We start from the raw sequence: 26742 nt of genomic DNA on the forward strand, positions 1-26742 counted from the left end.
CAGCAAGTATATCGCTTTTGTCGCGACAAGCTACTTTACTTTTGAAATGTTTAAATTTCATCATTTTCCACGTTCTGTCGTAGTATTTATTAATTCGTTTATTGCAAAGTTCCAGTATTTAAATATATATTTGCAAGAAACTTTTCATTAATCTTTTACATATCTTAAATCTGTATATTAAAATGACATCGTTAACCTTACTTTTAGCAAATTCGATTGGACGCACTCAGTACACACTGGTGCATAAATTAACGTAAAAATGTTGTGTTTAATATAAATATAAATATGGATTAAATCATGAAATCCTTAATGCATTTTATTGTGCTGTTAAGTAAAATATGTATCTTATAATTCAAAATAATTGCATTTCACTTTTAAACTCACAATCAGATTAAATTGTACGACTTTAACATGCACTAGTGTGCACTAGAGCGTCCAACCGAATTTGCTATTTCCGGTCCTTTGAGGACCGAAGCTTTCTAACAAAGTAACCTATGGAAGATCTTGCTTTCTAAAGGTTTCCGAAGTCGCTGTGAATTCAATTCTGGTCTTAGAATTTTAAAAATAAAATTTCAAAAAATAATTGGATTATCGTGAAACTCGGTTTTAGGAAGTTCTTGGTATCTCTGAGTTTGAATGTAGGCAGAAAATATCAAATTTCAAAAGGATAATAACCTCCATGAAAGACGATCTAAATTTCACAGTTGAATTTATAATCATTTTGATTTTTTTATTTTTGACCTCAGATTCGAATAAAGCATTATGAAATTACTCCATAGATGATAACAAAAAAGAAAAAAATGTTTCCAATTAAGTTGATTCTGTAGACTCAATAAAAGTTTAAAGCTGTATATAAAGATTTTATAATCACTTTGCAAGAGACTTATCAACCTTTACAGAACGGGAAAACCATTACATAGTGAAACAGTATCATATTTTGAGACAAGAAGATTTTAAAAATAGACCTCCATTCTCTCTAAAAAGTTAAAGGCTAGTTATTGATTCATTTACTTTAATATAGAGAAATTCTTTATTAATAGTAAAATTTGAATATTACATATTAAGATTACGATAACAAGAATATGATCGAATGAGTAGAATAAGATACGAATATAACATCGAGTCTCGAATAAGGTCTAAAATAAGGAGGTACATGGAGGATCTTTTATGAACCTTTTATAAATTTTTTGTTGTAAAAGAAATTTTATTAAAGCAATTTGCGGGACCTATAAATTATCGTGATAGGACGTTAACCGAGCAACCTGATATTGACAATCGCTAGAAGGTTTATGGTCTTACTGTCGTCATTTGTTCGCACAGTCTGCCGGTTACAGCCCATCAATGAAATATTACGATTATCATTACCCAGCCTAGAGAGACCAGCTCGCTTACGACCGTGTCATGAAGCATTACGGAGTCGTATAATTCTTACTCTGTTTGCCGCTGATTATCGAGATCGATTCTGGGAATAATACCGGGCGCTTTGTCCGCCAATTAGCTTTTCACGCCCATGCTACATGTGAATCTATATGTGTCGAGCGGGAGGTGTGCAAACGACATTCGATCATAATTACTCGAACGTGTACGAGACACGTACGAGAGAGCAAATCTAGAAATCATGCTGAATGATCGCGGAATATTTGAATGCAATAAATATAGATCTGCGTGACAATACAGATAACGGCATTATTCATTATTTAATTTCGATAGATGCCTTTATTTCTGCCAATTAAATGGACTTTGACATATAATTTCGAAATATAGAAAACTGAGTAAACATTTTATACGACGACTTGTTCTTTATCGAGGATCTGTTTCTCTGTGTTAGAAACGTTGAAGCTTTTACGTGGGGGAGAGTGAGGGATTCTGTATAAGATCGCCAGGAAATATTCCCGAAAGAGAACTCTATTTTTCGTGACAGCGATATCATATCTTTACGTTTTTCTCTCGTGGCGTTGCAGTATTCGTCAAAGAAATGTAGTTCGATCGAGGACACGTGTATTTATTCGCGATATATTTCTCCTTATCGTGTTTTTGCCCACGGAAAAATGACATTTCTATCGTTTCCTCCTCTCTCTTTCTCTCTGTCTCCCTGTCTCTCTTTTCCCTCGCTCGTTCATTCCATCCTTTTACTTTGACCGTTGTAGCAGAAAATCGTTTAATGTAGAAGTACCAACCGAACCTCTTTTTTTTTTTTTGTTAAACAAACGAACTTTTTTCATACAGGCTACTCATAGAAATTAAAAATTAATGCAGCCCAGCGTCACACAAACTTTACAAAGTCTCTTTCGCCGACAAAAATATCATATTGTATTCCCGTGCGAATGGAAAACTCTTTCAACAGTTTAAAAAACTACAAAAGCGGAAATAATACGATTTTAAGTATTATATACATAATTATATGCATATTGCAGAGTCGATATTTTCTTTCTCTATTTTTTTAACGTAATGTGAATGCCGTGTTGTTGCGCACATGAATATGTTTGCGTAGAGCTGTTACTTTTTCAGTATTAACTTAAAATGAAATATTGAGATTCGATTCTGGTATATATATTGAATAATATATATATATATATATAATATTGAGCTTTTAACATATTGTGCGATATTAATATCGACATTGCTGGGTACCTACATATATAACACATAATATCTCCAATATTCTATTTAATTAATGAAGATGTGAGTCTAGTACACCTGTTCACTCAAATACACGATATAAAAGAAGGGAAGGAAACTAAAAAAAATGTTAAGGATATATTGGTGGAAAAGTAAAATATTACATAGTTCGACAAAATATCACCGTTTTTCCTGAAGTGCCATATTTTTCTCGCTGAATACGATACTGTTGTCAGAATAGTACACAGAGAAAAGCGTTTTTGGTATTTGTGATTATTATTACATGTTACCATAATTATGATTAGTATTATTATAATGTTAATAATAATAATTATATGTACTTTATAGTTCTATCAACAAATATATTATACATACAGAGTAGCGCACGAAATGTTATATCATTTATAGTGAAAATAATTAATTCCCATACAACACAAAATTTGCAGCAATATCGCTGCAAAATCTCTACAATATTGCTGCAACATGCAATGTTGCAGCAGTGTTGTTGCAACTTTTGTGCAACTTTGTACTGTAAGAGTTATAATTTAATTACAGTTACTTCGCAACCCTGGTAATAATACAGTCATTTTTTGTTGCTAACTGTATATTTGTATTTGCTGAACTATACATACAGTTATTATTACTAACACTATAGCAATAATCATAAATTAGTAACATGTAATTATAGTCACAAATATCACAAATTTTTCTTTCGATGCACACACTTCGAAATCTATCTCTCGATCACATTGTGGTCGCTCTCACGGGAATGGATTCTATCCGAGACCGCTGAATCACGCCAAACACTCTGACGAAGTTTGTCCTCAGAATTGTCGCGGAATTTACGAACAAAACTGTGGTTTCGGGCATGTTACAAGATAGCATCGAGGAGGCGGGTGGTGCGAGAAGGGAAGAAACCGACGCAAGGGATAAGGAGATCAACGTGATATAACTTAAGTTAACAGACATCAGCCAAGAAGCATCCCACAATAATCGAGACACACGGCTCTCGGCTTTTCCCTTCGGATGTGTCAGCCGCCTGTATTATTTGACTTCTCTGCGCTTCTCTCTCTCTCTCTCTCTCTTTCTCCCAATTATCTTTGACTATATTTATTTCTCCCGATACATACATAGAGAAACCTTGGCATTGCATTGCACGCGAAAACATCGACCTACTTCGCGTAGTCCTACTCTACTCGTCTCTCTGCCATTTCTACATTTTTCCGTTACGTTACATCGTCGATAAAACCAGTAGAAATCGCGCGGGATAAGATGCGATGATTCAGACTGTGGATGGAATAATGCTTTCCTAATGGTAAAATTTATTCGCCGATAAAGCTCCTGCTAAACGTCAAAAGATGAATATTCATGTTAATGGACGTTAATAAATAGTATTCAATCATCTCCTTTTGATTAAGTTCTACTAATATCAGCTTAACCCTCTGAAATTGACGTCAAAATCTGTAACACAGTTACTGATACGCTGGGACATATAAATTTAACAAAGTAAATTAAATGGGTCTGTGAGATCCATTAATTTACTCTGTTAAATTCATAATGTCAGATTATGATACTTTTGAAACTTTCACAGGTGTTTTCTTCAGAGGTGTCAAAGTAAAAAAAAATGTTAGATTATACCTAATTCGAGTTATTTTTAATATTTCTATAGGTCACCGCTGTATTTACTTAATATAATTAATTTTATTAAAACAATAGAGTTAATTTAACTAAAACAATGGAGTTAAACAATTGAATTCAAGCAACTGTATTAAATTTGACACAAATTTAGTTTACACTAAAATGCGAACAGTTAATTTACACTTACTAAGTGCATATATATTAATATGGATGTTATTTATTTTAAAACTACAGAAATGGATTTGTTTACATTTTGATACATATGAAAGTTAAAAATAACAAGATATTATTTAACCTTTCGAATAAATGCTAATTTCTGAGCATGTTTCTAAGTGGTGCGAGAGGTTGACTCTAAAAAATTTTTCTGTGTAACAACATGTTTATGACATTAAAAATTATATTAAAATACAGTAAATACATCAATGCCTAAAAAAAATATGGTACAATATCATTTATTTTTATTTATACGATATATATATATATAGAATATCTTTGAAATTATAATTATAATGAAACAATTATTATCTATAGTTTTTGTATTTTAATTCTTGTACAATTCTTGTTATTGCACAACTCTGTAAATAACTTAAATGTTATTAAAAATTTATATTAATTTTTCTAGTTGTAAATGAAAATTATTTCTTGAAAGTAATTATAAAATAATATTTCCAAGAAAGAGGAACGAATAACTTGCCGCAAGTAAATAAGATATATCTTTTTTAAAATTGTATATATTAGGCATTTATTTGTTTTAAACAAAAATTATTAAATCTTATAGTAGAATTATTCTGAAAATATCATTTTAAGGTGAACGATTCGCCTCGCTTGAGAGTCGAAAGGTTAACTCAAGGGGGATTGAGTTATTATTGCACCTTTGATATTTAACCATGCATGTTAACTAAAAGGCATTAATTAATCTCAAGGAATCAAAATGACAACTATTGTATAAAAAAGAATATGTAAATATTAAGTTTATTTTAATAACAATAATGCAAATTTATAGGTGCAACATAAAAGATATAATTGAGTGAGTCCAATAGATACACGGGGGATTAATGATGACAAGTTAGATTTTTTATAATCTATGTTATAATAAACTTGTTACAATAAAATATATGAAGATCGTTAATTTTATGCAACTTTATTAACGAAAATTAGTATTGCTTTATCTAACTGAAGGTTTCAATTTCCTTGCCCTTACAGAGCAAGATGATGCATTTTCGATATAGGTAAGATTACAGTCAGCTAAGGATAACTCAATTTTCCAGTCATTAAGCGCGTATCTGCGCTATAAATATATCTATATCGGTATACATTTCCGACGTCACGCGGTATAATTATATAAAAATGTCGAACGTCACACTCTAAATTTTTGGGAGTGAAATTTCACTCCTAAAGAGTGATAGTTGCACCAGTTCGACAAGAGTGAAATTTTCACTCTTAAAGAGTGAAGAATCACTCCAAATGGGAGTCAATTTTCAATCTATGTGGAAAGTGAATAATTTCACTCTCCGAAGGGAGAGACTGAAATTTCACTTCGATAAATGTTAAGTTTAGCTCTTCTCTCTCTCTCTCTCTCTCTCTCTCTCTTTCTCTCTCTACCTACATCTAATCTAAAAATTATTATGCTCATTCTACGTATTTTTGTACAAAATGAACGAATATGGCGTCGCTCTGTCTCGCGAAACGAGATATTAATCATTAAAGTTGACTTTTTAAGTTAGATTAAGAAATTCACTGCTGAAGGAGTGAAGTGAAGTTCACTCCTTGCTGGACTGGCGCAACTATCACTTTTCTTGGAATGAAATTTCACTCCCAAAAATTTAGAGTGCATATCTCACAAATTTAGTATTTAATTCGCGGAACGATTTGAGGAAACTGCCGACTATGAATGCATTGGCCAAGAGCTATTGTCTTGTTTATGTTCCTCGCGTAATGTCCATCGCGTAACATTTTATTGGCGGCGTTATTCGTCCGTTTCGCAAGTAGATTAAAAGCGGAATTTGTGGCTCTGATATGTCACGCTGAAACGCCTCAAGTAGACAGGGATAAGAGGAATCTTCTCTCATGACTATCAAGTAAGGCGCTCGCTTCCTCGTCATCGCGACATAAGAATGGTTGCATAATCCGCTTCGCTGTTGTCCCATTCTTCCTTCTCGCGCGCTCTCTTAGTTTCATCTTTACAATCATCTTGTGCAGATTTTTACATTAGAAAAAATGCTTGGTTAACACTATAAGTACTAAACGGTTATTATTGACTGTTTTTATTTTTTAAATTAATATTATATTTTTTATATAAAAGATAGGATTCTGAACTTTTTTGACTTTCCAATATTTATATCTTTTTTACTGATAAAATATTTGATTTTTCATCACTGTCTTCATTTTTATAGTAACTTATTTCTTTGATTCTTTTAGTGTGAATAAGAAACAAATGATACTTGTAGTTAAATATTGTAATTTTAACAGTTGCCTCAATTTTCGTGAAATAAATTTACAAGGCAATAATATTTATCCATGTATCTTTATTAGAGAAATATTATTTCACTAATTTGATATTCGATATCCAGTTAAATATAGTTTGTAATATTTCATATTTTGCTAATTTGTACAGCTTTGAAATGAATATAAATCCTCATCATCAAATTGATGTAAATATCCTAATGAAAAATAAATTAAAAGCAATGAAAAATAATAATATTTATTTACTTTTATTACAATTTTAACATTTTAATTACAATTTTTTATTACAATTTTAATATCTATTATTACTTTTATTATAATTTTAATATTTTGTTAGTTTTTCTTTAGTTTTTATTACTGTTTTTTATATTAAATGCAATAAATTAAGGATGCTTTATATTTATAGCCTGTAAATTAAAGGCTGTATATTATTCAATATTCGTCATTAAATATTTTTCGACGATAGCTCTTATAGCTCCGGAAAAAAGTTATTGATCCGGAAAAGTATTGCTCTCACTTGAATTTATTTGTGTTTGAAAAATTAATATTTGACGAGTCTTTCGATTTAAAGCTTATAATCCGCATATTTTGTGGATGCGCGTTTTTTGAAAGAGAGAATTGACTCCTCCGGGAAACAATAATCAATCAAAGAAGCATGGCAAATTCTGTATTCGAGTATTGCGGTTTCTCCGTGCTGGATAAGAAATATCTCTCTGTTGGAATGAACATCTTGATGGAATACCAAGAGGGAGTCGAGATTCGCTGAGAGAGACGAATGGGCCGAGAGGCCTGAGCTCTCCTCACGAGACCGACTCTGAATTCGCGTTGATAAAAATTCTGTCAGGTCGATTAACGATCGTACGTGCCAGTTGGAACGTTGCCATTTGTATCGCGGAATGCTACATTGGGAGTTAGCTCTTTAACGGTATCTCAATATCGTTAGATCTTCGCCAGTCTCCGGCTTTCTTTTCGCATATGAAATACGTGGGGAGAAAGCGCAAATGTGGAAAAATAATAAATATGGCCAAATAACGTAAGAGAATTTATACGTGAAAATACAATTTGTTTTTTAAATATTGAAAACTCTTCCATCCTTGCAGAACACATTGTTTTCTACTGGACAGATTTTTATTTATATTTACATGTTTTTTGGATTGCTGATTACGAATCTAAAATCAAATGTTAAAAATTCAAAAGACAGATGCAATATGGAGAGCAAATTTTTTATATCAATGCGATTACTCAACTTACGTTTTTGAAAGTTTTTTTGGTCACTGATTATTATTATGAAAAAGTAATTTTTATAAAATGTTTTAGTATTAGATATTTTTATATTTAAATACTTATTCAGTCTTATATCACTGTTTCAAGTTTTGACTCTTTTGCGTTTGTCGGAAAGCAACAAAGATTTATATTGCGATTAAATCGCATATATGTATTTTCGTGAACATATAATGACTTGATAATTAATACTTAACAATCATAAAAATAGTCGTGGTGTATTGATCATCTAACAAGCAGTTGTACCTAAACATTATGATTCTCTTAAAGTACCTTAAAAGAGTTTAAGTATCTCATAAACGATCCTCTCATTAGTTCAATTGCCACTGTAGATTTTCGCGCGATGATATATGTGTCTTATAGTGTAAATCTTTGTCACAAAATACATACGTTTATTAATCTTTCGGAGCTGATGCCAAAATCTGTAACATAGTTATTAACGCTGAGTGTATAAAACTTATTCAATTTATGCAGTTAATTAAAACATATTAATTAATTTCAAGGAACCAAGATAGCATGTATAAAAGGAATTAATACTAATTGTAAGTATATTTCGATAAGAACAATCCAAATTTGCAGATGCAACACAAAGAAAATTTAATTGTTTGAAAGAGATTTATAATTGAGTGAGTCTAATAGATCCATCGCCAGCTCCGAAGAGTTAATTACGTGATACTTAACGCGAGTAGCAGTATGAATCATTGTGAACACATTTATTAACACAGTGTTTTTATTATTATCTAAACGTATTATTATCTACGTAAGAATAAACGAGGAATTGAAATTAAAAGAAAATATAGAAAATTATGAATATGAAACTTCATTATTAAATTGGTGATTAAATTCTATATATACAATCTTTCGCAAAAAACACTAATTTTCTTGAGAACATCTTTGATATGCTGTTAACAATGGAAACATTAATGTGTATTTTTCTAATAGTTGATACAATTTCCCTCCTGAACTTTAAAACTCAAAATAAAAGACAGAATAATTAATTACTCGTTCTTTTCTTGCTTTCAGGCGATGGAGGCGGCGCAGGCGGAGATGGCGATCCCATTGTCAGCACCAATTCCGAGAAGAAGTCAGGATATGAGACCAATCTGTATCTCTACAGTGTGAGTACAAGAAAAGTCTGGCGAGTCAAATTTTATTTTATTAAATCTTTAAACGCGTCTATTTAATTTATATCTACTGATATAAATTAATATCATTAACTTATATCATCTGAAAAATCAATGCATATCTTGATAAAAAAAGAAAAACTTTTCACTTTATCGAAAGAAAGAACGTACAGCTCAATTCGTTAACTTAATGTATAACGTTTTAATGTCACGTCACGTCGTCTTCATTAATCATTTTCTTAGTCGCTAGAATCTTCTTCAAAAGGATCATCTATTTTTCGATGCAAATAATAAAGATAAAGTCATCATTGTGTAATAATTATCATACTATAATTTAAAAAAAACGCGGTTTGCAAACAGAACTATGTATTATACTTTACTAAAAATTATTCGTCGTAAAGTTAAGAACTTCATTTTTTTGTTCATCTCTTTATAATTTTCTATATTTTCTTTCAATTTCAATTCATCATTTATTCTTATGTTTTGCGAATAATTATAATTTAAGCACTATGTTAATAATGTGTTGTCACAATGATCCATACGCTGCTACTCATTAAATATTACATAATTAACTGTTCGGAGCTGACGGTGGTTCTATTGGATTCACTCAATTATTCATCTTCTTTCATAAAGTTACGAAATATTTTCACGAAAGCTTCAGCTGTCGACTGCAATTTTCTCAATAATGTCTCGCATGAAGCTCTAAGAACGGAATTATGTGACCACTGAGAATCCTTTTCTGAATTGCTATTCTTTCATAACGAAAGTTAAGCCGCGTACTCGGAAGCTAAGTCTCTTCTCTTTTACCTTTCCTCTTGTCATCATTTCTCCTTGCAGTTTTAACGAAAGACTACTACTTTCTTTCTACCGTAAGAGAGCTGCCGGAGCTTCCTGTCCGGCACAGTTCCCTTATCTGTTCAATTCCGTTTAAAATTGCGAGCCATTATCGAGCTATGAATCTCGTGCGAGGCGAGAATATTGTGCCCCGTTCTTCCGATAATTCGTTCCATGGCGACTTTAACCCTCTCAGCACTCTCGTATTTTTCATTCGACTCGATCGAACACCACAATTGAAGATAAATCTGAGAAGGTGTACAAGTAATAGCAATATACTTTATCTCGTGTGTAAATTTCATTGAAATAATTTCAGATAAGAAAATTACAATATCTTTAAAAGAAAGGGAAAAAATAGAAAGTGAGTATAATTTCCGAGGACAGTTTAGGCATTTTGTATTTGTACTTTAATAATAATTATTTTATTTTTTTTCATTCTTCGAATCTAAGAGGTTTTAACGTGAATAAATGAAGAATGCGACTATATTCGACCTTAAAGCCTATATATCTAATAATATTTTGCATAAATCTTACAAATTCCAGTACAAGCAAACTGTGTACCGATTATTTATCGGTCTTAAAACAGTTCTGATTTATAAAAAAAATCCGTGGATTATAAAGATAGACGGAAAAATCATTGCAATTTCTTCAAGAAAATTATTGTATGTTGGGATCTTCTTAGCTTGCATTCTTCGACGTTTGTTTTACTACATTATTACATCTGATATAAAGAAATCTGTGTTTTCTGTGCAAGCGGAATACCCGCTGTCAAAAGCATGGTCGTCGCGAAATTGGATGGCAACGTGTAATACCGTCGTAACGAAGTTGCAGCGAAAACTTACACGATAAAAGACTAACAATTTCCATAAAAGAAATAAAAAAGATACGTGTGAAAGCAGTGGATTAGAGATAACACAGGAACTCGTTGCAATTTCCTAAAGAAAATCTTCTTATATTAAGAAATCTTTTTAGCTCATGTTCTCCGACGTTCTTTCTCTTACTACTCTATTATTATACATTCCATATAAAGAGATCTGTGTTTTCTGTATGATATGCAAACGGAATGCTTGGTGTGAAAAGTAGTCGTCACGAAATTAGATCGACAACGTGTAATAAGGTTGTAACGAGGTTGCAGCGGAAACTTACATGACAAGGGACTAACAATTTCCATAAAAGCGTCCCGGCGGACGGAGTTATGTGACTTTCCCGCAAAAGTTTGTCAATAAAATTGCAAATGAAGTTGCGACGTCCTTTTGGCATAATAACGAATTGAAAACAGGGGAAATTATAGCGACGGACGAGGATCGCGCTTTGTGCCGTAGGAGTAAGCATGCGAGTGATAAGAGTCGATGACTGATCGGACAAATCGTTAATCTCGGAATCGTTTCGTATTTTGTCCGACAGCTAAGTCTATACGCCACAAATGAAAATAGAAAAAGTGTCTTTATATATTTATAGCTGGATAAAAGTAGCAAAGTCCGTAGGTGATCGTACAGAAGTAGCGAGAGTCTATACGTGATCAGACGGCCGCAATTTGTAAATGTCAAGTTTGCCCTTAAATTTCGGGTAAAATATTCGAGCTGTCGAATCCAACAGAACATAAATCGTAAAGTCGTATTATGGTTTTTTACGTTTTAGAAAAGTTTTCCTTGATTGAAACATCGCCAGAGTATTTACTACCTGAAAAAACTCGGAAAATCGGAAATTTTTTGGAGACTTGTTATTCTTAAAACCAAGAATTTTCATAGAATTTTATTAGAATTTTTTAGAGGAAATTTATGAAATTTTATTTTGAAATTTTATCCTGAAAACTCTCTTTCTGAAAACATTTCTTTGATCCTTTTTTTCTTGATAATAAAAAATGTTGACAATAGGTTAACAATAAATAGCATAACTACACATCCGCGTATATTCACGTACATTCTCGCGTATATCTCGCGAGTTTTTATTATAAAAAGTCAGAATGACAATAGAAGATAATACTCAGCAGAAAAGAATAACTCACTGATATTATATTATAGTTAGTCTTACTATTCTATAGGTTTCGCAACTTCAGTTGTAGAAAACGATAGACTGGTATTCATAGTCGATTCTTATATTCAAGACTGTCTTAAATATAATCTTAAGACATCATGAAGCAATCAGAGAGCCGTATTAGCATCTTAAGACATTACTTAAGACGATCTTAAAGTATTAGTCTCATAGAATTTCAATCTTTTATTATAATTTAATATTGTATATATAATACTTTGTTTACGTTACTTGGATTACTCCAATTTATTTCAAAATGCATTAAAAGAATTGTCTAATCTTATCTGAAATTTTGAACAAAAATATTTGGAAAATTCGAAAATTTTCAAGGAATTTTTTTTTGCAAGATTTCATTTAAACACCCTGATGCATTCACGAGAATACTGCAAGAGGAGAAATACTTCGAATGAAAAACGATATTTCACTTCTGAATTGTGTAATTATGTGCAGTCGAGGGATAAGCAAAAAAAATAAATTCTTATAGGAGGAGATGGAGGATCGGCCGCGAATTTCGACGTTGCTCAACAGCTTGGCGAACTACAGCAACACCATCCCTGCCGCGACTGACCCGGATAAACCGGCCCCGGCCGCGGGAGGCGGAGCACGAATGGGTACCCTCATAGGTGTTTACTTGCCATGTATCCAGAACATCTTTGGTGTGATCCTCTTTATCCGACTGACATGGGTAGTCGGTACAGCCGGTGCTATTCAGGGTTTCTGCATAGTGCTCTGTTGCTGTTGCGTTGTAAGTATTCATTTAGAGAGTATAACTGCATGAGAAATGTAAGAAGGTCAAGATTAAAACCTTATGATTGTACAAAGCCTAAAAGTTTTTTTTTTTTTAAAAGAAATGGTTATTAATACGCGAGCCAAATAAAGTTGGAAAAATAAAAATTATATTTATTCCCAAAACAGGAAACTAAAAAATGTATAAAAGTGAAAGACTTAGGACGATTGAAACTTGCACGTACAAAATCATTCCTTAGTCTCAGTTTTACTCATTTCTTAATCATCTGTTTTGAGAATAAATGAATAGCCTATTTGTAAAAGTAGCTATCTTCACTTGACATGTTTTTTAGCGAGAGCTTATATAATTTTTCTCACTTGAACTATCAATAAAATCTTTCTTTGAAATTAAGAAAAATTTATTATTTTAATTATCAAAATGTGTATAATATGACATGAAAAACATAATTTTTATTAAAATACAATGCATTTGACTGTTTTTGTAGCTGAAGAAAGAATTTAGCTAATTTTGAAACTGAAGTATTGATGCAAAAATAATTAAATCTTAGAGTAAGTTATTGAATTAAATTTATAATTTTTATAATTTTAAAGCATTTTTATTATTCTATTAATAACAAAAGTTACATACTACATTGAAAAGAAATATTTAAAAATTTATTTGTGAGATATAATGTTTATTTCATTGAAATAAATCTTTATTTAAATACGACGAAATCAAATTTTATTCCTAAAAAATAAACCATCTATTTTATTTTTTTACAATTAATGAGATATATTTCACAGAAATGCATATTTCTCCCATCACTATCAAATGTTTTTATAACCAATAAATATCGAAAAATACGTCACATATAACATTTGCTTACGAATATTTTAATTTTTTTTCACAGTGTATATTATAAATCACATTTAGTTATTTATTGAAAAAATAGAATATTATTTCCCTCCTCTTTCATATTTATAACAAATATTTAAATAAAATATTGAACATAAAGGAAATATTGATAAAACAAATTTTATAAAAAAATAATAAATAAAACTAAAAAAAATTAGTAAACCTAATAGATTAGTCATAGTGTAACAAAATAGGGATTTAACTTTTTTTTTTGCAACTTTACCTTTTTCTCTTCTGATTTTATATAGAATTTGTAATTGTTTTTAATATTCAATTTGTAACCAAGGTTCTAAGGAGTCCAAGGATTTCAATATCTCATTTTTTTATTTTTAAATATAGTGGCATTTGCATTTCAACCACTTGCTTCATGTATTTCAACTACTCAAATATAGTTTTCATTTTCTCAACCTTATTTGGCTTTTATTATTGACCATTTTCTTTCTTTATTTGAAATCTAGAAAAGTGAAAGAGAGAAGAAACAATAAAGAGGACCAAGTATTACTGACAGATTTTCTAATTAATCTGAAAAATCGATTTTCTTTGATCAAGATATCGAGGTATTAGTATTTGAGAATCTTAGCGAGAACGGATAGTTTCTTGCGAATTGAACTTTGGGAAATGTAAACGAATTGCAAACAGCTATTCTTCGTGTGCGCAGACGATGCTGACGGCGATCAGTATGAGTGCCATCGCTACTAATGGTGTGGTGCCGGCCGGTGGTTCCTACTTTATGATCTCGAGGAGCTTAGGCCCGGAATTCGGCGGCGCGGTGGGTATGTTGTTTTATACTGGCACCACCTTGGCCGCCGCCATGTACATCATCGGTGCCGTCGAGATCGTCCTCGTAAGTATCGACTAGTTAACGAAGTTACATTAATAAGGCCTCCCGCTAATCAGTTGATCGCGATAATTGACTTATACTTTGAAGTAGGAGTGAAAGTATCGCGGTGTTTCATATTCGTTACTTTAAGATTAATTGAGGATTATCAATTATCACGTTTCAATTAATTATGCTTGCAAAATATCTGAAGCAAAACATACGTTGTTAATTGTACGTAAAGTATTACGGCAGATTCTGCATGATTCCATAAAGCTTGCGCTAGACTATGCGCGATTCGAGATAGTTTGAAATTTGAAGTTAGTTATTTATATGAGGTATGCAAATAGTGTATAGATATAGTTGGAAAATTTGTGTTAAATTTAACACACTTCACGTGTCCCAAGTGGTCCACTCAACTTTTGTTTATTTAACATAAGATGAATATGTTAGGAAGTAATTACATAAATACATATTATGTAAAAAATATAACAAAGAAATATTTTTTACTGTGTACAGTTGGAAAGTTTATTTTAAATTTCACATTTTATGTATCTTAAATAGTCTGAAATTTTTGTATTAATTTAATTCAAGATGAATATGTCCGGAAATAACACAAATATTATGTAAAAAATTAACACTAACAATGTAACAAATTGTGGAAGCATATTTCTTCACATTTATAACATTTATAATTAACACAATTTATTTATTTATCTTAGGATTTACACATTAAAATACATTATTTTTATGTTAATTATCCATTTAATCATAAATTGTATTATTTTAATATTAAGAAATATCAATTTAACAAAATATTCAAATAACATAATTACATTATATTAAATTAACACCCGAATATATTAAAAATTTAATAAAAAATTTTATTAAATACAAAGATCAATTTTGGCATAAATACAAAGTATTTTTTACTGTATAAGTGGACACGTTTATCGTTTACCATTCGCGTCAATTCGCCAGCGGGGTCATTCTTTTCAATCAAAGGGGGCAAATCACCACGAATCGCGTATAATTAATTATAGTCTGACGTAAAACTTAAAGGAACGTGCTTTTCTTGACTTTATAAAATTTTCGTTCAGACTTACATGGCGCCGTCACTCAGCATATTCGGCGACTTCACGAAAGACGCCAGCATTATGTACAACAACTTCCGTGTATACGGTTCCGTCTTGCTGATGATAATGGGCACGATTGTCTTCGTGGGTGTGAAGTTCGTTAACAAGTTCGCCACCGTCGCACTGGCCTGCGTCATTTTATCCATCTTCGCTGTTTACGTGGGACTCTTCGTAAACTTTAACGGCAACGAGTCTCTAAAGTACTAAACTAATTTACGACGCTAATTTTCGCATTATGTAGTCATTACTGTCGGAATATCGTTGCAATTATAATGCTGCAATGATATAAGTGATTACAATTATCGCGAAAAATAGACAAAAACTGGAGAACGAACGCTTTAAAGAAAAGAGATTTTGTGTTTTAGATTATGCCTGCTCGGCAGAAGGCTATTAAAGGACATCAACGTTTTCACCGATTGCAATAAAAATTTCAACGGTGCTTTGCATAATATTTACTGCAATGGCACGAAGTGCGATTCGTATTATCTCGAGAACAATATTACCATCGCCAACGGTATCCGTGGCTTGGCGAGCGGCGTGTTCCTAGGTGAGAGATCGTAATTAAATTATATCATTGATAAGAAATAACATCAATGAACGTAACGATAATGAAACTTATAAAACAAAAATGCACTCATAAAATATAAAATATATTCTCTATTTTTTACACAGAGAACATATGGGATAGTTTCCAAGAACAGGGTCAATTAATCGCTCACGGATACAACCCGAAGGACATCGATGTCCTGTCAGGATCGAGCTACAACCAGATCCAGGTCGATCTTACCACGACCTTTACTATTCTCATCGGCATATTTTTCCCTTCCGTGACGGGTAAGCAAATTAACAGCAGCGTTATATTTATGTACTTACGATAAGTCTTAATTAAATCTCCGGAGCTAAAATCTGTAACATAGTTACTGACGCTGGGTCTGTAAGACTTATTTAATTTAATTTATGCTAATGAAAAGGTACTAATTAATTTCAAGGAACTGAAATAATATAACTCATATAAGAAAGAATGAATATTAAATATAATTTAAAAGAATAATTTGCAGATATAACATAAAGAAAATTGAGTTATCTGACATTTTTTATAAAGAGATTTATAATTTAATGAGTCCAATAGACTCACCGTCAGCTATGGAGGATTAAATAATTCAAAAAGAAACTCTTAATTAACAATTAATTTATTTAAGCTATATTTTAATTGAAACCTTTGTTTTAATGTTAACGACATTAATATTTAGGTATTATGGCGGGCTCTAACCGATCCGGTGATCTGGCTGACGCTCAGAAATCCATTCCGATCGGAACGATCTGCGCGATCTTGACGACCTCCATCGTCTATCTGTCCAGCGTTCTCCTATTTGCCGGGACTGTTGATAATCTGCTGCTACGTGACAAGTTCGGTCAGAGTATTGGCGGCAAGCTGGTGGTGGCAAATATGGCGTGGCCGAATCAGTGGGTGATCCTGATCGGTTCGTTTCTGTCCACCTTGGGTGCCGGCCTGCAATCTTTGACAGGAGCACCGCGATTACTACAAGCAATCGCCAAGGACGGCATCATTCCCTTCCTGAAGCCATTCGCTACCAGTTCCAGTCGAGGCGAACCTACTCGTGCTTTGATACTTACTGTGGGAATTTGCCAGTGCGGTATCCTACTTGGCAATGTGGACTACCTGGCACCACTGTTATCCATGTTCTTCCTCATGTGCTACGGCTTTGTCAACCTTGCTTGTGCGCTGCAGACCCTGCTGCGTACGCCAAATTGGCGGCCACGCTTCAAATATTATCATTGGAGCCTGTCATTCCTCGGCCTGTCGCTTTGCATCGCTATCATGTTTATGACTAGCTGGTACTACGCATTGCTAGCGATGGGTATGGCTGGCTGCATCTATAAGTATATCGAATATCGCGGTGCCGAGAAAGAATGGGGTGACGGTATTCGCGGTCTGGCGTTATCCGCTGCCAGGTACTCGCTGCTCAGGCTCGAAGAGGGTCCACCACACACGAAGAACTGGCGTCCACAGATCCTGATCCTCGCCAAACTTACCGATGACTTGGTGCCTAAATATCGCAAGCTCTTCGCATTCGCTAGTCAGCTTAAAGCTGGTAAAGGTCTCACCATTAGCGTCAGCTGTATCGCCGGTGACTATACACAGAACTCGGGTGAAGCACTAGCGGCCAAGCAGAGCCTGAAGAAAACTGCGGCGGAAGAAAGAGTGAAGGGCTTCGTCGATGTTCTCGTTGCGAAAAATGTTGTTGAAGGACTGAGCTCATTAATACAAAACACTGGACTTGGCGGGCTAAAACCGAATACAGTGATATTGGGTTGGCCTTATGGTTGGCGCCAGGAGCGTCGCAGCCGCGAAGATGGCATTGCTAGTGCCCAAAGGCATAAACTTTTTCCCGGACTCTAGCGAGAAGATAATCGGCAACATTGACGTCTGGTGGATCGTGCATGATGGCGGCCTATTAATGCTACTGCCATTCTTACTGAAGCAACATCGTACCTGGAAGAACTGTAAGATGAGGATCTTTACGGTCGCGCAAATGGAGGACAACTCAATACAGATGAAGAAGGATTTAAAGAAGTTCTTGTACGACCTGAGAATCGAGGCGGAAGTCGAGATTGTCGAAATGGTAATCTCATTATACAGTAATTTTAATATAAGGAAAGATTGAATTCCTTAGAAAGTTTTATTTCTTGAAATGGATTAAAAATGGATTAAAAATGTTTAATAATGAAAAATGCATAATATCGCGATTACTTCGATAAATTCATTTTCCGCGTCTTAATCTGTTCGCAGACGAACACGGACATCTCCGCGTACACATATGAACGCACTTTGATTATGGAGCAAAGAAATCAGATGCTACGCGAGTTGCAACTGAACAAGAAGCAGTCATTAGGAGTGGTAAGTGTTGAATTCTGGATAAAAAGGAAAAATTTATTATACTAATATGTACAGGCATATAATGTTAAGTAACAACAAATGGTGACGGTGATACTGATCGGTGTGTCTGTTTGTTACGTGCTCCTCACGGATAAAGGTGCAGGGATTGGTGGACTTCAACGAGGTACCCGCCGAGGAAAAATTACCTCTGGTTTGTCAGATTACCCCCGGAGTTCCATGTATGCCTCTTTCCCGTCATTGCTCTCCATTGCATCGATAATTTTATATTGTGAATTCCTCCCCCATAATATATCAAGTAACACGTTCATTCCTATTTCCATTTAATATCAAAGTGGGAGAAACGACCGCGGATCGCAAATTAATATTTTAGTGTAACGAATTAAATACTTTTTATAAATTACAAAACTTTAAATTAAAAACATTATATTATGAAAGTTCGCAAAAAGTTGATTTTTAAAATGAAATAGTAGACACAGTGTGAAAGTAAAATGCTTGAAACTTCTGCTTTGCAAATTTAAACTTTTAATTTTCGAAATTCAATACTAATCTGAGAAAATTCTTGGGTATTATATTATTTTATTCAGCGATCATTCCAGTTTGTTTCTTCCTATCCATGATAATCTCAGGAACTCCCCGCGTTTCTCAGTTTCAGCTTAATTGGCACGATCGCTTACATAGATATAGTATTGATTTTATGGCCATAGTGCTTTGACGCTAGATTAGTCACCTCTCAACTGACTGTCTCCTACCACAGAATAAAATATTTTCTTATTCGCTTAATTGCGTTATCATGATATCAGGTACAGGCGATCGTAGATCATCACCACAACGTGGATGCCAAAGTGCCAACGAAAGTGAGATTCCAAGAGCCGGGCAACCAGAGTACAAACATAACCGACGACACGAAGCTGATGCAGGAAACCGAATTAAATAACAAGGAGGACGCTGCCGAGGAGGCAAACGAGAATGATGAAGCTAAAGAAAATAACGAAGAGACAAAGCTGATTGGCGGCTCGCCCAAAGCGGAGAATAAAGAGAATACGGAGAAGGAAGCGAAAGAGGCGGAAGCGAAAGAGGAAGAAAACGACGCGCAGGAAAACAAAAACCAAAGTCCGGAGATTAAAAAACCTACAATTACACCGTGAGTATCATGATTATTTTTTTTATTTTGGCAACGATTTGTTTTTTAACAAATAATTCTGTAATAGTGACGAGGGTGACGTGAGACGTATGCATACTTCGTTGAAGCTGAACGAAGTAATTCGTAAAATGAGTAGCGAGGCTCAACTGGTTATCCTGAATCTTCCCGGACCGCCACGGGACACGAAGATGGAGCGTGAATCTAATTGTATCCTTTTGATAAAAAATATGCATAGTTTTAAAAAATTATCATTTTGTTATAAAGATACGAATTATACAGGCCTGCGATGAAAAAAACTTTTTTAAGAATTGTAGCTAGTTTTTTTAATATATTTTAATCTGTTGAATACGAATTCATTATCCACAATTGGCTATCACGTCATAATTTCGAAAGAAATAACGTCAGAAAAGCAAAAAACGATCATGTGGGTTTTCACGATGTAATATAACAAATTTTTTCTAAATTTCGTTAATGTCATGAAAGTATCAACTTTTAAAAATGCATTTTGTTTCATTTCGATATGATTTTTCGTTTTCATTATGCATTAAAGCTAAAATCATTAAAGAAATTTTTTCATCACAGGCCTGTGTTATTAGCTAATAAGTGAGAGATAAATTTCGGAGTAAAAAAACTTACAGTTAATTTACGGAAAAATAGAAAAGATCATTAAACTTCCTTAACTGCCGAAAATCAGATATGGAATTCCTCGAGGTGCTCACCGAAGGCTTAGAAAGGGTACTAATGGTGCGGGGTAGCGGACGGGAGGTGATCACCATCTACTCGTGAACTAAAGCGACGGGAATTAATGCCGTTGTCTTGCGGAAGCAGAGCTCTAGTTTACTTCTCAGTGACCTAAACGACACTACCTTAAGGAACATACTACTCTTGTGCCATTGTCTGCGGCAGTCACTTGCGCCGCGCACTCTGAAAGTCGTTAAGGAGAAGAGAATGACGACGACGACGATCGTTCATATCGGACATGAAAAACGAAGTTTTACTGAAGCTGACTTATTATATGGACCGCGATGATCATTCGTTATCCAATGATGAAGCCAAACGCGATGATGCCAAAGGATAGGTTTTTCTTTGAATGAATTTTTGAGCGTAGAATGTGCGAGTTTATGTGTCAGGTATGTACGCGTCAGAAGGGGGTCGCATACGGCAGCGAGGGCTGCTCAGATTCGAATTCGACAACCTGTCGAGCTCGACCGAGCTCGTCGGACAGAGCGCACTTCTCAGAAAAATCGCTGGTACCAAAAAAAAAAAACTGTAGCTCAATGAGACAAGTCCCGAGTAAAACGTCACTTCGATTCAATTTCTCGCAACTGTTAAAAACCACGTCTAAAACGAAGAAAAGAATAAAAGTAAGAAAATGGCAAAGAAAAAGGGGGGAAAAATCAAAATTTGGTCCGAGGCTAAGGTCGAAGCATCTACGAAACCACTGCCAGACTACTTTCTAAATGCTTCGCGTTTAACCAAAGACGCGAGAGGCTCATTTTTCTACATGCATTGTCGTTAATAGGGAAAGACTTGATATAGGTGAATCTAGAGTAGCCTAGGATAGAGCCGACTTTTATTATGGTTATATATATAATATATGTGTATTTGATAATAGAGAACGACGACGAGTATGTCGCGAGTATTATTGCATTTCCTTCGGGGATTGGGACCCCGCTCTTTTTTCCAGTCTCGCGCGGAAATCTTTACGTACATACACGCAAAGACGTACAGACACATATTCGTACACACATTCGCGCGCGTTTGTATCGTCTTTAAGGCCTACCGGTCCAAGATGCCATTACCACTTAATCGATAACACCAAGTGAAGTTGAATCGTGACACGAGGAATGCAACCCGAAAGACTCAATGCCAAAAATACGCGGCGATCTTACCGAATCTCATCGAAAAAAAAAAAAAATATATAGTGCTAGCGTATGTAAAAATAATTCTAATCGCATTAAATGTCGTGTGCATGTCACGTTTTGCGCGTAGCCCCGTTTTCGGCCGCGCTTCATTTAGATAGGCCTTCTCTAATAATACTTAATTGATCAGCGAGCGCACGAAATGATCACGTCAGGTAATCGCCTTTCTCAGTTTCTTCGACGTCACCGGCAAATCGAAACGTTTTTATTAAATTACGTCTTGACGAGACGTAATATTTATTAAATTAATGAGAATAAATTAAATTCTTTATCAATGTTAAAAGAGAGAGGACAGAAAGATTAATCTAATACAAGTCATTCTCGTCTCTAAAGCTATTTAAACTAAAGAATTGATTTTAATTTTTAGATTATCGATCTGGCACTAATTGCTTTTTACCGTTGGCGTAAAATTGAATAATTTCATTTGAATCATTTTTATTCTTAAAACGATCAATCTTATTTTATTCTTAAAATGATCAATTTAATTTTAATTTTCTGACTATCAAAACGACGTTAAATTCTATTTAGCGCCGAATGATTCTTTGGACTTTCTTTAACGAAAGAAAATCTCGATGAAAGGACTGAGAAAGAGATAACTATGGGACTAGCGTTCAATGTAATATTTATCGATACTTAATACTACTTAATCAGTGTCCGTGAGTAAGTTAAATTGTGCTAAGATTACGCGGGATTGCGCAGCACGATTTGTCAAATTTCTCCAAAGTTTTTGCAACTAGCGAAACGATCAAGGTGATGAAAACAGTCATTTTGACTGTATAAGATGTAACGAAATTATCGAGCCTTTTCGCTAATCTGATTTTAAAATGATTGTTTCAAAATCATGAAATTGATAACTCTCGAAATAACTCTCGAAATAATCCGATTTTCTAATTAATTTTTTGATTCTATTAAATATTTAATTACAAATATAAAGCATACTCGCTGTTCAAAATTAAAATGTTGCAATATACAATAAATGAAATCTCACTTGAATTTTTACTGATTGTGAGAGAAATTTATTTCTTCCTAAATAACGCTATTTAGGAAGAAATAAAAGCGCGATGGTTTCGGATGCATTCTTGTATATTGTATATATACATATATATGTACATTCACATGTTCATTGTAAAGTACATGCACTGTCCTACAATACCCGTAGTTAGCGAAAAAGAAGACGTGAAAACGTTGATTATGATGACCATATGAAAGTGTATTATTATTAAAAAACGGGTGTGCGCGAACCGACATCGCTAACCCGCTAGTGACAAGTAGACAAAGAAGAATATTTAAATTAACGGGTTTGAGAAGAGATTCCTATAATATATCCCACGCGTTTAAATTGTTTTACTTTTGTCTTCGTAACTCCGACGTGAATTCGAATTACGTCGAATGCCCTAAAGCGAGAAGAAAGAAAGAAGGAGGCGTCGTATCAATGAAGAATATTTCAAGATTTGATCCTTGACTTCACGAAAACGATCATCGAAAGAGTAACGAAATTCTCGTCTTGACGCCAGTTCGACGGATACACGCAAGCAATATATATCTTCACACCGATTGCATCATGACGAACGAGTATCTGAAACAGAGCTGGATACATAGGGACTTTAAATGTATAGGAACTATATATATATATATATATACATATACATTATCTTCCTCTCTCCCTATAAATATATATATATATATGTATGTATCTCTCTCTCTCGTCCACGATGTTTACAACATGTACTTTATAATTTTATTACGTTACTTATCGATTGCATATATTTTATGTGTACTTATCTTATTCGATAGGTATTGGCACTGCATAGTTTATACGAGACATGTTGATATTATGAGAAAGTTTATCGCGAATATACTCGAGTCGAACTGTTGCCGGATAAAGCCCTCTACACGTTGTATATAAATATATAAATAAAAGAAAAAAAAATGGAAAAAAGGAAAACGATCGTGTGTTTATTGTAAAGGATTTAAAGAGGAATATAAAGAAGGAGGAGAAAAAGAATAGAAAAGTAAGGAAGAGGAAGCGAGAGGATCCTTTACACAGATCGAACAGTATTGCAGTGTTCTGCTGCCGCTTTAATATTTTACTATGTCATATTTACTTTAAATGCACAATGACCACATGGCACACAATGCGTACGTGTAATATATATATATATATAGAATACATATATATTTGGCCGGTAAGAATGAAAATGGTGCGAGGCAAGAATTAGAGAATAATTCCGAATCGGCGGTCTGGCCGTACCGCGATCCTCCGCTCTCCTTAGTTTAATAGCGAAATTCGATAGAGTATAAAGATGACTTACACCGCATTCATTCTATTCGGCTGATAGTGCGTGTTATCGGCAGCAAAAGATGCACCCGACGTTCCGCGGTTTACGTTCGCTTTGCGGAAACAGAATGGTACTTGGAACGCGTTCTCCATCTCCGTTAATATCAAGAGTAACTCCTTGTAATTGCATCTCGTAGAAGATAGATCGCAAAAGACTGAATAAGTGAACTGTGACGGAAAACACAGTGAGACACGTATGCGACCCATTGTGAATAGATAAAAAATATGCGCACAATACTTTGGCTATAAAGGAGTTCCTCCCATTGCTGCAAAATAGAAGATAAGATAGTTATTTCGGATGACAAGTATAAGCGAGAGTCAAACCGCGAATGTAACTGCTTCGTCTTACTCGTTGATTAATGGAGAATATTTAAATGCTGTTGGAAATTTGTTCTGTTTCTGCAGCATATTTCGAACCCTTACAGAAATCCAGTTTAACTTTCGATTACAGCAACGAGTCATTTAGAATCAAAGCGAAAAATTTTAGACGGTGGCACAATCTGTATGATTGCTATTATGAGAGTAAGTAAAAAAACTTTGAACCTTCCTCTGTCTATCTCCGTAAGCAGGAGATTCACTTGTAATCTGTACTTTAATCAGAACGCTTTAAAATTTAGGTGTAGTTTTTATAGCTGTAATTGAGGATTAATACTGACTTATTTAATACTGGAAGTTACTTATTTTGAATATTAAAAAGTACTAAGCAACAAAATAAGTAATTAATCATTATCTTCCAGTATTAAATTTCTGTAAGAGAATGATACGAAGCGCGAGAATATTCTTTCTTCCAAAGAATATGCAAAATTATTCGATGATCGCAGACTCCCAATCAACAGACGATGTTTTTAAAATATATATTTTTTAATATGTATTTTATACTCTCTCTCTAAAAATATAAATATTAAAAATATATCAATAAATAAAAGAAGGGCTACGAGCCAATTAAAATATAAAGAATATTTAATATTATTCGTATAAACGTTTCGACGCCGATCGAGTCATTTTCAAACAAATAACATTACATAAGTTGTCGAAATATTCGGTCAGATTACAGTATCCAGTGAAACGTATCGGTTATTTCTGTATTCCTTATTATTTGATGTGTGTGGTCGAATATGTAAAAATTAGCATCATTTGACTGATATAAAAGTGATCTCATCTTATTTTTTAAAATTTACAATCTTACAAATTCACATCAAAATAAAATTAAACATCAAATTAAAAATATATATTTTTAAAACATCGTCTGCCGATTGGGTCCAAGATCGATTACGAGATATTCTCGTCTTTGCAGAGTATATCTCTGAAGTATTCCCAGAGTACTTTCTGAAGAATATCCTCTTCGAGGAATAGTCTGAATATTTCCGAGACGCTTTTCTCGATAAAAGTTCTTTTGAGAAATATTTTCGTGCGCGTCTTCGGACGTGAATCGCGGGCGGCGGAAGTGCACTCTGCTGTTAAGGACTTAATAATCGTAATACCTGCGGGCTTGGCATTTGTCGGGGTATAGTGCGGCGTTTTACGGCGCGTCCCATTTAAAATGGGGTCGCGCCCTGGATTTAAATCACCTCTAGGCTGTGAGATGCGAGCTAAGCAGCGGACAAACTTGCTCGAAACCTCAATCATATGTGTCAAATCAAGTATAAATCTACTTTTAATGTATATCGTATAACCAATTCAAAAAAGGAAGGAAAAAAGAAAGAAGGAATCCTTTTACCAAAGCTCCCTTGTGACGGGAGAATACACACGACTTACTTAATTCTCTAACTCCAAAAACTTCGACGATTTCTTTCTACCCTTGGGGACTCGAATAAAGAAATATATTTATTGACTCCCACATGGGAAAGAGAAAAGAGAATTGAAATATTGATATATATAGAGAAATAAAGATGTTATTAAATATACATACAGAGCGGACCTGAGGCGAAAAAAGGGGATCGACGAGAGAGACGTGTCCTCGAATTTGAAGCAATTATTTCCTTAACATCTTTTCGCGTTAAGTATTTTGACTTAAGTATCTTACTTAAGTACCTTATTATTTAGATTTGCGTATTAAAACAAGTAAGACTTTGTCACTTGCATCTTTAATATCGAACGTACTTAGTACTCTCGACTTTAAATATCCATGTACTCTTATACGATTAAAGTATTCGTTAAGGAAAATTTAATCCCAAAGTTCGTTGACACATCCCTATCACAGATCCCGCCTCTTTTGGTCCACATTATATATATATATTATAAATATATATGTATACTATATGTATACAAGGTGTCTGCTTTCTCTTGACAATAGATATATTATATGTACTGCAATGGACGAAATTAAAGAAATGCGTTTGAGGGAGGAATGGGAGGCAACTTTGCCGACAAAGATACACAATTCCGGAAGGATCAAATGGATTTACTGTGTATCGATGATACAATTGTATATTACTTAATTTGCGTGCGACGAATGAAAACTGATGTACTCATTCCGTACAAGCTCGTCGTATTATTGTACCGCGTACGTGCTTAGTTTACTTTTAATTAGCCACTTAAAATACGGTGTCGCGAAACGCCGCTCGTAACTGTCGTTAGGAGGAAGTAAAATACGGTTGCGAGACACCCTGTACACACATACGAGATACGAGATAATATATTTGTAGATACAGATTTTAGTCACATCTGGATAGTATATAGAGTCAATACTGTGAAAAACGCCTGTAACTTACTTACCTATACCTTCTAGATAATAGATGATGACACTTGTAATTGATTTTCGAGAGATAAAGTATATGAATGAACAAATATACTGCGAGACTGTCGATTAAATAAATAAATAAATAAATAAATAAAT

General features: G+C 33.8%; 1 protein-coding gene across 1 annotated transcript in view; it reads left to right on the forward strand.

Annotated features, from left to right (window-relative positions):
* The window catches only part of kcc (solute carrier family 12 member kcc), a 30840-nt gene extending 9671 nt beyond the window's left edge, over window positions 1-21169 (forward strand). The window contains 13 exon segments of the mRNA XM_018448695.1: window positions 9025-9119; window positions 12475-12735; window positions 14291-14476; window positions 15550-15785; window positions 15951-16132; window positions 16258-16419; window positions 16836-17943; window positions 17945-18230; window positions 18398-18505; window positions 18642-18695; window positions 19306-19646; window positions 19714-19853; window positions 20341-21169. Coding sequence (XP_018304197.1) covers window positions 9025-9119; window positions 12475-12735; window positions 14291-14476; window positions 15550-15785; window positions 15951-16132; window positions 16258-16419; window positions 16836-17943; window positions 17945-18230; window positions 18398-18505; window positions 18642-18695; window positions 19306-19646; window positions 19714-19853; window positions 20341-20432 — 3251 coding nt within the window. The 3' untranslated portion in view covers window positions 20433-21169.
* Window positions 21170-26742: the final 5573 nt, after the last annotated feature.

This window comes from Mycetomoellerius zeteki, unplaced genomic scaffold (assembly GCF_001594055.1).
Source record: "Mycetomoellerius zeteki isolate Tzet28-1 unplaced genomic scaffold, Tzet1.0 scaffold223, whole genome shotgun sequence".
NCBI classification, from domain to species: Eukaryota; Metazoa; Arthropoda; class Insecta; order Hymenoptera; family Formicidae; genus Mycetomoellerius; species Mycetomoellerius zeteki.